Source organism: Mirounga angustirostris, unplaced genomic scaffold (genome assembly GCF_029215605.1).
Source record: "Mirounga angustirostris isolate CCGP_5_RB_7025 unplaced genomic scaffold, mMirAng1.0.hap1 SCAF_3, whole genome shotgun sequence".
NCBI classification, from domain to species: Eukaryota; Metazoa; Chordata; class Mammalia; order Carnivora; family Phocidae; genus Mirounga; species Mirounga angustirostris.
Window position 1 is genome coordinate 218,163 of NW_026991711.1, and position 15,128 is coordinate 233,290.

Genomic DNA, 15,128 nt, shown 5'->3' on the forward strand with positions numbered 1-15,128 from the left:
CATCCCTGCAACTGGAGGAACCGGAATTTAGCTGGGCTTACAGAAGATAGTCCAGCTGGGAATCCTATGGCTTCCTGCCACCAAACATGGCATTTCAGTCCAGGAGGCCGGTCCATCCTGTGGGGCTCGCCAGCTCCCTTTCCTCCTTGCTGCCCAGGCTTCCAGAGGCTGCTGGCTCTAGCAATCAATGGGGGTGGGAGAGGCAAAACAGCGAGGGCAAGGAGGGGGGCTTCAGGCCGGTCGCCTCCCTTGAGCCCACAGCCCTGTGCAGCCCAGAGGCCCTGCTAATTGTGTCTGCTCTTATTTAAACATGAGACACGCAGGGAGAGAACGGTGCCAGGGGGTGGAAAGGTGTCTTCACCGACCTCGCCCCTTCACGTGCTCATAGGAGAGGAGAAGGGTCTCAGCGCCCACCCCGTTAGGAAACGCATGGTATACTCAAGGGCTTCCATGTGGATGGTGCAGAGCTCCCACTGCTCTTGGTTTTGACTGGGTGGAAATGCTTGCTCAGGGACACGAGTGGAGGAACATAAAGATGGCTTTCATGCGAGAGGAGTGGGATTGGGATTACATTCCTTTAAATTTCCCTTAATGATGCTTTTTTAGCAATGAAAATTGGTGATGGGTGAAAAACACTTTGGAATAATGCAATTAAACATATTTTGTAAGGTAAGGACCCATTGCATCCAGCATCATATGCATGTATTTCCCATCAGATTTTCTCTTTCTTTAGGGGCAGCCTTGGAGGGAAAACTGTAAGGGCTGATGTCTCCCCACCTCCTAAATAACATGTCGGGATTAGTTTGTAAGCGCAAATGAAGAAGCCCACCGAGGAGAAGTCCATACCAGCAGGCCAGGCTGAAATCATAGACCCCCACACTTCCCCAGACCTGGGTGCTGGGTCTCCACAACTGCCCGCCTGGTCCAGCACCCCACCCCATGCTGAGCACCAGCTGCCTAACCAAGAAGACCAGCGTCTGGCTAGCTGCGGGTCCCGGGATCTGCTCCCCACCCACCATGTCCCCATCTCAGAAAGGGGTGATCAGCCCTGGATGGGAGAGGGTTCTCCTTCCAGCCCCAGAGTCTCGCCGCCCAGCTGCATGCAGACAGACCTGACCTGCAGTGCGGGGTGAGAGGCATGACTTTGGGATAACAGCATTGGACATAGAATGGGAAGACAGGGCACCCCTCCCACTCGGACACCAGCTGGTCCCGGATCCCGGACTCTCCAATGACCTCCCTTTACTGGTCTTCACAATCAAGCACAAGATGGGTTGGGACAGGGGAGGGAACTGTCTAGTGGAGGGCATTTCAAACTGAGTCTCAGCCAACCACGTGCTGAGAAAGCCTGACATCTGACTGGAAATAAAACGGGGGGTAGTGTGCAGTGCTTGTCAATTTCCACAATATAAATTCTGCATTATGTAGTATTTCCACCATATAATAGGCATCGGTAGCCTCAAGAGCATGCGTTTATGTAATTTCATAAGCTTTGTAAGCCTATATAATTTAATTTTTAATAATGGTTTTGTTTAATAATCAGCTGGCAAAACTCCTGAAAATTTCTTGGTTGGATCTTGTGAGCTGGTACCTCCAGCGCTCCCGCGGCTCACTACCTAGTTGAGGGTCCTGAAATCAATTAAAAATGAAATAAACAAGATTAGTTTAAGTGAAGCTAGAATAGAATATAAAATTCTAGAACACATTATATCTGGTCAAGATAGGTATTGCCTCATAAAATTTGTGTGAGTATATCAGGTCATGATCTAAAATGTATTTATTTATGTGGGTCTTCTTTTTTTTTTAATTTTTTTTTTTAAGATTTTGTTTTTTTTATTTTTATTTATTTGAAAGAGAGAGAGAAACAGCATGAGAGGGGATAGGGTCAGAGGGAGAAGCAGGCTCCCCGCTGAGCCGGGAGCCCGATGTGGGACTCGATCCCAGGACTCCGGGATCATGACCTGAGCCGAAGGCAGTCGCCTAACAAACTGAGCCACCCAGGCGCCCTATGTGGGTCTCCTACTAAGAAGTTCGAGCAGTTCTTGGACTTGGGACCTCCGGCTGCATTTCTGTACCATGTCGGTTTGAGGGTGGCTGGAGCCACCCCGCCCACCAGTACACCTACAGTCTGACTTAGAGGCACTGGGGCAACGAGCCTGGAACCGTCTGCCTGCCCTCCAGGGGAGGCTCTGAGGGAAAAGGGAGGGGTCCTTCCCATGTGCACTGGGTCGCTGAGGTCAAACCCGATGGCAGTGTTTTCGAGCAAGGACGGTCCTCTCTTGACACGGAGGGCACCATTTCCTCAGGTGCGGTGATAAACAAGGTCACGCCCTTCCTGTGGGGAGCCGGAGATCAGCCTCCCTGCAGGAGAGGATGTCTGCCCACGTGGGGCTGCCGCAGGAGGGGACAGTTGATGAGTTGCTATCTGCTGCCCTATTCTCCTTCCTTCAGTGTTTTCTTTTTATTTCGAGATAACTATAGATTCACACGCATTATAAGGAATAACGCAAAGATCCCATGTACCCTTCACCATTTCCTCCACTGGTGACATCTTGCAGGACTGTGGTGACTGCATCCAAGAGGCCAGCCAGAAGACTGCATGGATCCAATCCTCCCACTGACGAGGACGGCATGTTCTACGTGCACTCGTGTGTGTGTGTGTGTGTGTGTGTGTGTTCAGAGCTGTGCCATTCTGTCCTGTGTGGATTCCTGGGGCCACCGGCGCTGTCAAGACACAGACCATTTCCATCCGTAGAGTACCTCCTCCCCCTTCCCTGACCCCTGAGAGCCCCTATCTGCTCTCCCCCTCCACGGTTTGTCATTCCACAGTCCTGTGTAAAAGGAGTCGGGGGGGCCTGTGTGATAGGCTGCCCTCACTCGAATCAGCAGTTCCTCTTTGTTGCTGAGTAGAGTTTGGACGCCCCCCTCCCCCGCCGTCGAAGGACAGGTTGGAGGTTGTTTCTGGGTCGTGCAGATCACTAACAGGCTGCAGTGAGCACCGGTGGCTTTGTGTGCATGATGTCTTTGGAAGGATGTTTTCTCCCTGCAAGAGGAACATAGGCCCACTGTCACCTTGGGTCACCAGAGGCCACCGTCAGCACCGGCTCCAAGCACAGCCCGAGGAGGACAGAAGGGGCAGAGGCCTGGAGGGGCAGCTGACTTCCTGAGATCCCAGAGCAAGTGGGTGAGGGGGGCTAGCATCAGCAGGTGTCAGGACATTTGCAGCATCAGCGGGGTGGAGAGGAAAGAGCCCCACCCTTGCCCTGGGGTGGGGGTGACGATGAAAAAGCCACCAGGAACCCAGGTGGGGGGAGGGGGGCTGGCGGAGTCTGGTCTGATTGCTGTCCCATTCCCCACGTACCACTGTCCTAGGGCCACCTGTCCCCACTTTACAAGGACACTTAGAAATAATCTGGGGGAACAGTTATGTTCACACCAAAGTATCTGGAAGGAATTGAAGATAAGTGGTACGTCACAGCCCATGTGTGTGGTCAAGCTGTGTCAGTCCCTCACTTTTCATGCTCGAAGTTAGATGAACTGTACCAACGCCCAGATACTGTGCTTGCTCCCGAGACCCCAGCTTTGCCTTTCTTCCTCTCTGTGGTCACTGGCCCCTGTGACGCACACTCTGGTAGATTCCCTTCTCAGCAGCTGCCACCATCCACTCCCTCTGGTGCCACCCACACCCTTGAGGCTGTGGGGAGTGAGGGCCGTGCCTTGGGCTTCAGGTTCCTGGACTGCTGTCTCTTCCCAGGGGGGCTTTCGGGTTTCCCTGTTGTGCAGCTGAGGTGTCCATACCTAGAGAGGCGCCTGCTCCCAGCACTTCCTCCTCTTTTTCTCTTGTTTGCCGGTCCACACCGAGCCGAGTGCAGGCGGAGGGAAGTTACATAGGTAGTTCAAGGGCCCTGAGGTTAGGGGTATGTGTTGTATCTCTCCAATATTCCCGCAGGGCCTAGCAGGTTCCAGATACGTGCTGGGTGCTCACTAAAGGTTTGCTAAATAAATGAATTGCTAAACAGAGTTATGCATTCAGACGAATTATAGGGCCACTGTGTGAAATTGTATATAAATACTAATAAAACTTTGAAGGAAGCAAAGAGAAATAAAAATACGTGTGTTATAATGATGGGCACACAAATACATTTTTGCCCTTGTATTTTTTAAAAGACTTTATTTATTTATTTATTTACTTCAGAGAGAATCTGAAGCAGACTCTGCACTGAGCACTGAGCCCAACTTAGGGCTCAATTTCACAACCTTGAGATCAAAACCTGGGCCGAATCAAGAGTCGGACACTCAGCCGACTCAGCCACCCTGGCGCCCCTTGTTGGAGATTTTAAAAGGAAAAAAATACATATATTCTGGCCATAGCTAAGAAGACAAGATTCGGAGTCTAATTAATTGCTGATTTCAGGGCTGTCTTCAAAAAGTACCTTGATATTTGGCTAATTCTGGTCAAAATTAGCAAGTTAGATTTTATTATGTTAAAAAACAGTTGTTTTGAGCAAATATTCTTCATAATAAGCAATCAAGACATTACACAAATCTATTCAATGGGTAAATCCATTAGACATCTAGGGTTATATTTTACTATTACTCAAATTGACAGATGATTGATATTAACAATGATTAATATTGCATTGATATTAATCAAATAGCATCCCATATAAACTTTATTTTTTGAAGGTTTTATTTTAATTCCACTTAATTAACATACAGTATTATATTAGTTTCAGGTGTACAATGTAGTGATTTAACACTTCCATACATCACCTGGTGCTCATCCTGACTGGTGCCCTCCTTCATCCCCATTCTGTTTCCCCCATCCCCCTCACCACCTCCCCTCTGGTGACCATCAGTGTGTTCTCTGTCGTTAAGAGTTTCTTGGTTTGTTTCTTGGTTTGTCTCTCTCTATTTTCCCTTTTTCTCATTTGTTTTGTGTCTTATATTCCACACATGAGTGAAATCATATGGTATTTATGTTTCTCTGATTGACTTACTTTGCTACGCATAATATACTCTAGCTCCATCCATGTTGTTGCAAATGGCATGATTTCATTATTTTTTATGGGTGGATAATATTCCATTATATATGTATACCACTTCTTCTTTATCCATTCACCTATGGTTGGACACTTGGGCTATTTCCATATCTTCGCTAAGGTAAATAATGCTGCTATAAACATTGGGGTGCATGTGTCCCCTTGAAGTAGTAATTTTGTACTCTTTGGGTAAATACCCAATAGTGCAACTGTTGGATCCTAGGGTAGTTCTAATTTTAATGTTTTGAGGAACCTCCGTACTGTTTTCCAGAGTGGTTTGCATTCCCATTCCTCTTTCTCCACATCCTTGACAACGCCTGTTGTTTCTTGGGTTGTTCATTTTACCATATACACTTTTTTTTTAAAGATTTTATTTATTTATTAGAGAGAGAGCACATGAGAGGGGGGAGGGTCAGAGGGAGAAGCAGACCCCCCGCTGAGCAGGGAGCCCGACGCAGGACTCGATCCAGGGACTCCAGGATCATGACCTGAGTCGAAGGCAGTCGCCCAACCAACTGAGCCACCCAGGCGCCCACCATATACACTTTTTAAAGGATTTTACTAGTAAGCATAGGATAGGCTTGGGCTATGCTGATTCCTCAATCGCATTGGCTTTACCCAATAAGAAGTGAGAAGTTCATTTCTCACTTTCGTATTTTTCACTTTCACGGCTGCAGATCCCAGCGGCCCTTCAGGAGTGACTCAGGGATCCGGGCTGCTTCTGTCTTATCTCTGAGTTTCAGAATGAGGCCTCTTCAATTGCCACAGCAGGAGGAGAGACTGGGAAGTATCCCAGTGGCTCTTCTCAGCTTCCAGCCAGATGCGATGTCCCTTACTTCCCATTTCCAGGCACACAGCTCCTTGGGGAGCTGTGATGAGGGCAGGTGGTGTGGCTTCATGCTCCCCAGAAGAGCTACTGGTGCGCCCCAGGCCTGCCGCCGCCTCCTCATGGTGGGCAGGTCAAGTGTGGATGCTTGGCCCACTTGCTCTCGGAGCACTGGGCCTACTTTCTACCAGCCACATAACACCTGGGCTCTAAGCATCCAGAAGCAACCTTAGTGTAGATGTGTTCACTGTCTGGCTTCTGTCCTCTGTGTGGCCCAAACAACTAATATTTGAGAAATACTATTCAAAGGTGTGTTAGGACTCATCTCTCCAGATTCTCCAAATGCCTTCTCTCGTAGACACTCAGGCCACCAGAGAGCTACACTCCGTGACTCCTGAGAGCCTGAATAAGTCTTACCAGGGAATTATGAGTTAACATCATGTTCCTAAGTTTTTCATGAGGCAATGGGAGAAACCAGTGCATTTATTCAACAAATACCAGTGGGGCTTTCACTGTGCGTTGGCGGCTGCAGTGAACATGTCCACGAAGGTCAGTCCCTTGAGATTACGAACATCCTTCCCGCACATGCTGAATATCCCTATGAGAAAATTCCATATGGCTTAGTTGGCCAAAATAGTTTTTTCTGAAAAATGAATATACTTCTGTTTATTAAATAACATAACTTGCATAAAATACCATATTTCTATATTTTCTTTTTCACCTTGACTACCAGAAAACTCAGAGCTGAGCTCTGTTGCTGTAGCTGTTTCTGCTGTAGATATTTGACACAATAGCTTCTTCCTTCAATACTTTTTTTGTACCCTTTAAAAATTATTCTATTATATACTGGTCATTTATTTTATGCCACTTCAAATCCTATGAAAGTATTTTGATCAAATATGAATAATAAATGATTTAATTATGCTGTCCTAGCAATTCATAAATATCTACTTGTTGATAGATTGATACTTTTCAAGGGAGTGCAGAAGAGGATTCTATCAAAGAGAGAAAATGTAACTGTGAGTTATAAACAAAAGAGATTATAGATACTTTCAACAAAGCCCTCATCTTTTCCTTTAATCTCCCAATATTTTCCTGTTTCTTTCTTTTTTTTAAGTAGGCTCCACACCCAACGTGGGGCCTGAACTCACGACCCTGAGATCAAGAATCACACACTCCACCGACTAAGCCAGCCAGGCACGCCCATTTTCCTGTTCCTTACCATCAAAACTCTAAGGGAACAGATTTTAATTTAGAAAACTAATGATCAATTCCTTTGTGCAGAACAGTTTTGAGAAGACATGGTATTACAGTTCTGTGGAGGTTGAGTTTTGTTAAGGGAGGAATCCTAGAAGTATGCTGTGCTGGTCTCTTTGCTTCTTAGAGGGAAAGAAAGGTCCATACTCATGGACATCTTGCCTCACTGATGTGAGGAACCCCTGAATCTTCACAAATTTATTTCCTATTCTCTGAGCACATGTGTCTTAGAGTGCTCATGTCTTACCAAAGCCTCTGATGAACTGCCAACTTCTTGCTCATCTGGTAAGATTAAAATGTCATCAATATAGTGAGCCAAATTAACATTCTTTTTTTTTTTTTTAAGGTTTTATTTATTTATTTGACAGAGAGAGAGAGTACAAACAGGGGGAGTGGCAGGGAGAGGGAGAAGCGGGCTTCCTGCTGAGCTCGATCCTAGGACCCCGGCATCATGACCTGAGCCAAAGGCAGATGCCTAACAACTGAGCCACCCAGGCGCCCCTGGAGCAATACTCTTATTAGCTGGCTAACTGCCCCACTCCTGACAGCATGTTTGGCTGACCATCTTTGTAGCTCTTTGGAGTTCAGGGTACCCAGGCTGCCACTCCAGTCTTGCTGCTCAATATAATAGCACCTGGCTTGCTTCAGATGGTTAAACATCACCATTTGGCCTCTATTGCGTCACTATCTGATCATTGTCACTCCTGTCAGCGAGCCCAGCGTGGTCTGTAACTGCATCTGTACCCTCAGCCCAGTCCTACGATGGCCAGCTACTGTGGAGACTCTCGCCTGTATGTTCCCCATCACTTTTGTAAATGAAATGTCCTCTGGACTTTCCAGGAAACCTAGTCAGCAACTAGGTTTCCCGGTCGTGGGAGTGCATTTACTATCCTGCGCCACTTCTCTGAGCATTTTGATGCTTTTCTCTGCTGTCTGCCACAACTACTTGGCTTTTCCACTCAGTGTGGGATATCACTTTTTATGAGCTTCCAAAGGCCACACTAGTGGCATTGGGGTTCTTGCCAATGTGCCAAATCCTGTATCATGATTGAATGATCCCGTATCAGTAAACTCTAAACTGATCTACCTTTTTGTTCTTCCTGCCCAAATCCAACACTCTCTGGATCCAGTTCTGTGTTTATTCTCCCAGCCCTTTGGGCACATGTTCCCTTGGTTGTGAGGCTCCTTTGCAGATAGGACCTTCCTCCTTTGTCCGAGCTGGCACTTCTCCAGCAGATATGGTGGAGGAGTGGAGCTAGAGGCTGACCACTATTGTCTTGCAGAGGTCTCTGAGATCATCATCAAAGACAGAGAGAGCATTTGTCTTTAACAGGGAGAAGTGGGACACCTCTTCAGGTCCAGAAGATTTAGGGAAATCTGGGATTCAAGATTTTGAGTACATTAATCTAGATGACCCTCTCCCAAGCCTCAGTGTTGCCCTTCTTCCCCAGTGCCCCTGCCCTGTCCCACTCTATTCCCCTGCCTGGCTCCCCCCGCCACCCCGATCCCTCCCAGCTGGCTTCCTTCTATCCTGGACCCCTAGTCCCACTGGGTCCCCTAACCCACGCCCCCACTGGGTTCCCCCAATCCTCGTTCCCCCCTGCCCCCCCCATTTCCCCCATTCCTCCTTCTGGTTCCCAGCCTCCACCTCCTCTCGACCTCCTCGCTCCTCACCTCCTCCTGCCTCCCCGCCCAGTCCCCCTCCTCCCGTCCCCTCTACCGGTTCCCCGCACTCTGTTCCCCCATACCCCTACCGGCTTCCCCAATCCCTCGACCCCCACCCCCCCGCCGGTTCCTCCCATCCACTTGCCAGGTTCCCTCCATCCCTCGCCCCCTCCACCCAGGTCCCCCCATACCCCCTCCAGGTTTCCCCTATCCCTCGCCCCCCCAGCAGGTTCCCCCCTCTCCCGGGTCCCCCCCTCCTCTCGCCTCCCCGCACGGTTCCTCCCCATTCCGCGCCGCCCCCCCCCACCGCCGGGTCCCTTCGGAGCCCTCCCCCGAGATCGACCCCGCTCCTCTCCGAGCCTCGGCCAATGTGGAGCTGGAGCTGTTTTGCGGGCGGAGCCGTCTCGCTCCCGCCTCCTAGACCTCAGCCAATGGGCAGTTGGGGTCGCTCTGGGGGCGGAACCGTCATGCCCCGCCTCTCTGCGGCCGCGACCAATGGAGAGCTGGACAGGCCAGGGGGCGGAGCCGGGCGGCGGTGGCGCCGCGGACCCGGCGCGCGCGGGGTCTGGCGCAGAGCGCTGGGACTGCGCGGCTGCTCGGGCTCCGGCTGCACGGCGGGGCTCGGCGCGCGGATTCTGGCGAGGCCCGCGGGCTTCCGGGCGGGCGACCCAGCATGGCGGTGGAGGAAGAGGGGCTCCGGGTCTTCCAGAGCGTGAAGATCAAGATCGGTGAGCGCCGTGCGTCCCTTCCCCCGAGGACGGGGCGGGCTGCGGCGGGCGCGGTCCGGGGGGGGGGGGCGGTGCGGTGCGGGACGCGGGTCCGGTCCCCGCCGGGAGCGCGCGCCAGTGGGAGCCTGGGTGCGTGCGTTCCCGGGGGCGGGTCCGCCGACCTCCGGTTCCGCATCTCCCCTCAGCTGCTTCACCCAGAAACTTCCTCCACCGGTTCCCGCAGGGGCGTGGGCCCGGGTCTGGCTGCGGGCTGGTGCGGGTGCGCGCGTCCGTTTGGGAGGATGTGTGTGCCTGTGCTCGTGGGTGGGTGTGCGCGTGCACCGGTCCGAGTGTGGATGTGTGGAGTGCGCCTGGCTCGGGGCTCTCTCGGGCTGGGAGACGGGGAGCCGCCCCCAGCCCCCCCTTCCATTGAGAACTGGCTGGAGGAGCTTTGGGCCACCAGCGCCTGCCATTCAGGCCGTGTCACCGGGGAGGATTCTGCCCTTCCCACTGGGTCCAAGAGCTGGGGGAGGGAAATGAGATACAGATTCTGGAGTGGGCTGGAAGGCTATATCTGGACTTCCTGGGGTTATCTGGAGAGATTTGCTTTTTCCCAGTGCTGTTTCGTCTCGGGAGGGTGATGTGCAAGTTTTTTTTCGCTCCTAAAAAGATCCTTGCCTGGAGTGACTGTTACGCATTGATGCCATAAATGTGCCGGATGACAGGACAGCTTATGGTGGAGGGGGCTTCTGAGGACCCACAGTGTTGCCTGTCCTCAGGGTCCTTCCTGCGTCCACATTCCCTTCTATTCCCATGTGAAAAGGGGCCGCTGGGAACCGAGCCAGGCGCCCAGTGATTGAGTGTCAGTTGTTGATGACATTTGATGCTGCCTGAGGAATTCCAGCTACCCCAAATCAGCGTGTTGTTTCCTGTCTGCTTTATTTTGGTTTGTGGATCATCGCTGAGACACTGTTGATATTTGGCTGAGAAGCACTGTGGATTGGATGTAGCAGCTCTTCAGGCTTGAAGAGTCTGCCTGTAGAGGATTTCTCTTGTTTACTTGCTTGAAATCTGCTGTCATTTTCGTACTGAGAGATTTAACATTGCATGCCGCTGAAGTGGGGGCAGGGAAACGGCCTCTCCTAGGGTCCTTCAGCCAAGAGCCCTCACTCAGCACCTGGGTCCACTGAGCTGTGTAAGGGACATCACCCCCGAGGGTTTCAGATGCTTCCTTAATCAAGGGAGCAGGAGGGGGACCTTTGGGTGGGGGTCTGGTTGTGGAGGAGTGTGCCAGGCTTTCCAGGGACAGCAGGCAGGAATGGGTCTGAGGACCTTGTGGTTCAGGCCAGGCACAGCCAGTCTCATACTGGACTCCTGGAGTGTTCTGGAGCAGTGGTAGGTTGAGCAGAGAGGGTTGATTTTCCAGAATGGCACAGTATATGAAGCAGGGGAGTGAGGAGACCCCTGGAGATGCAGGAGAGCAGGCCTGCTAGCCTGCCAATGCATGTCCGTGGGTGGGTTCTGGATCCCGACAAGGAGGGGCCTGGTGTGGAAGGAAGAGGGTCTGAAGACACTGCTTGGTGAGGCTTTCTGTGTTTTGTGTTCCACTTTAAACCAGGGAGAGAAACACCTCAGCTCAGCTTTGGGACAGTGCAGTGACGGGCACGTCTGCCATCTCCAGCCCCGGTGGGGGTGGGTACTGTTGGAAGCTTTGGAGCCCCTCCCCATGTCTGAGGGAGGTAGCATCGAGGACAGCAGCAGCTCCAACCCCCTGGATGTTGTTCCATCTCCAGGAAGCTCCTGCCTCTCTCTCCTCTCCGAGGGTCTTCATCCACAGTGCCCAGTGCTGGGCTGCAAGGGGGACATATCTGTGTCTCGCCTTTGAAGCTGGGAGTGGTCAGGGAGCATGGGCCTACACGGGGCACAGGCAGGACATCCTCGTGTTTGAGCACAGACATGGTCTAGGCTGTGCTTCTGAGTTCAAGCCTGGGCTGCAGGCCCTGAAGGTGAACTGGGTGGGCTGGTTTGGGGCTTAGTCTCATTTAACTCGAGGGACAGCCTGTTAATAGAATGGGATGAGCATAGTTCTGAGCATGGAAGGTGGTGTGCTGAGCTCTTGATTTCTTTCCTTAGTTGTCTCTTGTGGCCAGTCCTGGCTCTGATTTGCCTGAATGCTCTGGTCCGAAAGGCACAAGATGACGAGGAACACCATAGTTGATCTGGAAGCGGGGCAGACACGCATGAATCACACACACACATGGTCACATGCACACTCGCCTCTCCTTGTTCGGGGACACACTGGCCAGGCCATCCATTCATCTCTGAACCTTGTCTCCAGGCTCGCTGGCTGCGTGCCCGTGTGCTCTTGGCCGGCTGGCTGACCCAGAGCAAGCGTCCTCCCCTTCCATAGCCTCGTTTTTCCATTTGCGAAATGCAGGCAGGAATTGTCTACTGCATCCGGTGGGGGCTTACAAGACGGTATTGTTCCCGCTTGCATTAATACCCACCCCCTCACTACCAGAAAAGGAGAGAAGGAAAAATTCTCCCTGAACTTATACCAGTAAGCAGTATCACTACTCCTGTTGCTAAGAAAAAAGGCAGAACATTTTTGGGGGCTGAACAGTCTTTTAGGAGTTGGGGCCTTGGCCTCTAGTTCTTAAATAGTTTTGGATTGTGTGGTGGTTCTTGTCTCACTGACAGGCTAAGGCTGGGGACAATGGGAAGAGTCTCTTCCTTGTTTTCCTCTTCCCGTTTCTCGGGTCCTTCCACCTTTTGCAAAAGCCAAATCAGAGTGAGGCATTTTTACTCTCACTGTTTTGAGTCCTTGTCTCGAAGAACCTGTTGCTTTCCCCACTAAAATCTTGCAGTTATTTTGGGTCGTTCTTCTGTCCACTTAAGAATCTTAAACACTGTCTACCTTTGGTAACAGTTGTCCGTGTTTTTATGCTAGCATCTCCTGTTGTGTAAGGGCCAGATGCACTTCCTATGAAATGGTAACTTTGAGGAAGTGTGCTTTTCTGACTTTCCATGAGTCAGGGCCTTGGTGCTGGAGGGAAGCAGCTTGAAGATTGTGGGGGAGGAGGACCCAGAGCGAGAGCCCTTCTGGCAGTGTTATTTTGGACACTTTGGACACAGGCATTGTGGTATAGCTTTACTTCCCAGTGCTATGTTCCTTTTCCATGATAGTTACTTCTGGTTTTTAAAAGTATCATCTTATCTTGATAACTGTGTTCAGTTAAGAGCAATACACAAAAGTTTTTCTGTCAAGCTAAAAATAAAATAAAATAAAATCCTAGCCTTGCAGTCCAGAGTGAGAAAAGCCCTTTTGCTCTGTTAATGGTTTTCACCGTCAGGCTTGAGGGCTCAGTTTGGATCTCCTTGGTGTTTTGGCCTGTATGTCCCGTGTGAGGCCACGCTCTGCCTGGTTCCTTGCCCCAGGCTTTCCTCTCTTCCCTGTTTCCTCCCTTCCTTCTCCTTGGATCCTCTTGTGTTCTGCTGGGCTCAGAGCACACTCTCATGTTCCTTCTCTGTAAGATTACAGCTTGTCCCCCAAGAAGGTCAATGGCACATCAGAACTGACAGCCCCTCCCATTCAGCAAAACATGGCCCTGCAGGGTGATGGTGCTGTGGGCCCAGGCAGACCTGCCCCAGCCTCGTGCCCTCCCTCCAACCAGTCACAAACACAGTCCCACCAGAAGCAGGAGGTCCCCCAGGCAGGGAATGGAGCGAGGTGAGAGCAGGAAATGGTGGCTGACGGTCTCTGGCCTGCACCTCCCTTGGCCAGATGGCTGCTTTGGAGGGGTGTAGTGAAGAAGGCCCAGAGCACAGGGGCTGAAAGCTTGGAGTTCTGGGTCAGCTCTGTTCAAAGTGGGATCTTTAACCAAATTTCCTACATGGAAGGCGGTAGTGTGCTCATCGCAGGGTCCTAGAGGGGTCAGATGGTAAGATTATTGTGATAAGATTATTGTTGGTGTAGTGTCTTCACAGGGCTAAGAGGACGTGGTTTTCTCAATTAGAGAAAACATTTTGTGAATATAAGGGAGTGATATCAGTGACGTTGTGTTTGACAGAGAAAGAAGGGGAGGCCACACATGATTCTTGGCATCAGGGATTTTATATTCTCTTGAGCTCTCTGATGCTAAAATTAACCTGGATATTCTATTAACCGAGCTCAGCCAGCTGCCTGTGCTATTTTTAACCCCTAAAGACTAGTGTGCAGATCTGGGCTATGGCTGGGGAGCAGCCAGGCTCAGGGGCCAAGGGTGATTTTAGTTTGTGGCCCCAGGTTTTACTTGGGAAGGGGTGGGTTTGCTGTGCACGTGTGGCGTGGAGAGAGTTGCAGACTTTCGGGACCTAGTTTGTGTGTATTATCTCATTTTAATCTGCGTTCTCACAAGTCCGTGACATTGAAGTTGAGGAAGGGAGACCCCTATAACTTAATTTACTTGCCCAAAGTCACCTAGCCTGTAAGAGCAGAGCTGGGGTTTAAACTGATGCTGATGTTCTTGTTCTCTCCACTTATTGTGGTCTGTCTTTCTGTGTGATCGTGGATTTGAATGGTGCGGGTACAGTGAAGGGCTGGGAAAGACAGAAGTGGTGAGTTCTACGGCCAGGAGGGAACAGGACCACTGTCTCTTGGTGGACAGCCAGGGGCACTGGCCTTGTTGTCCAGAGACTTGTAGTCATTGACTGGGGGCTGCCAGGGTGGAAGTTGGAGAGGCGAGGAATTGCAGAGATGGAGTCTTGAACAGAATACAGAAATCCAGAGATGATTTGTTAAGCAGGGTCACTGGCAACACATACGTTTTGTGAAAAGGCATCGGGCAGGTGAGCAGAGCATGAGTTCCTATGGGTGGACTCACTTGGTTGGAATATAGCATTTGGTAGGACGTTTAGATTTGCTTCCCTGAAAGTAATGAGGCATCTGAGCGTATAAACACTCACACCTTCCTGAAGGCGTCGGGGAATCAGAGCATCGGCATGTCATGTTTTCGTCATAGATGTGTACATGTTTAGAAAGGAGATGGATGTATTTGCTGGAAACAAGCAGAAGCGGTAGCTGCGAACACCCGAAAATTGAGGTTTGCAAGTTGCCCTTGAAGGTGAGGCTTCGAGTGCACCTCCCACTTCCCAGTGACCCTGGAGGTGGGTTCAGGCTGTTGGAGGCACAGGCAGAGCCCCCCTGGCCGAGGGAGGGATAAGAGCCCCCAGGAGCTGGCCGAGGAGAGGGGCGTGACTGACAGTACCTGGGATCCCAGATCCAAGACTGTGTTTCTCACTAATTCTGCAACTTCAGACAATTTTCTAAACCCTCTCTGCTCAGTTTCTTTGTTGGTCAAAGCGGAGCATAAGGCCCTTTTTGTGGAGTTAATGAGCCTGTGTGAACAAAGGCACTTGCCCCGCTCCATTTTTCTAGGCAGGAGGTGTTACTGCCTGGACAGTTTGAGGCTATTCTGTTAGTTGGGGGACAAAGTGGAGTTCCTGCTATAGCTAGATGCATCAGTTAAGAGAGGGCTGGACTTCACGTGTGTGTTTGCACGTAGGTAAGGTCAGGAAAGGTGTTGGGAGAAAGTGGCCCTGAACCTGCCATGAGTTTTTGAGAAGTGGGGAGCCAGCGTGTGATGTAGATCT

At 50.8% G+C, this 15,128-nt stretch overlaps 1 protein-coding gene across 1 annotated transcript in view; it reads left to right on the forward strand.

Moving 5' to 3' along the window:
- The first annotated feature begins 9,342 nt into the window (after positions 1–9,342).
- RASA3 (RAS p21 protein activator 3) overlaps positions 9,343–15,128 on the forward strand; it is a 116,039-nt gene continuing 110,253 nt past the window's right edge. The window contains exon 1 of the mRNA XM_064585862.1: positions 9,343–9,518. Coding sequence (XP_064441932.1) covers positions 9,464–9,518 — 55 coding nt within the window. The 5' untranslated portion in view covers positions 9,343–9,463. The remainder of the gene's footprint in view (positions 9,519–15,128) is intronic.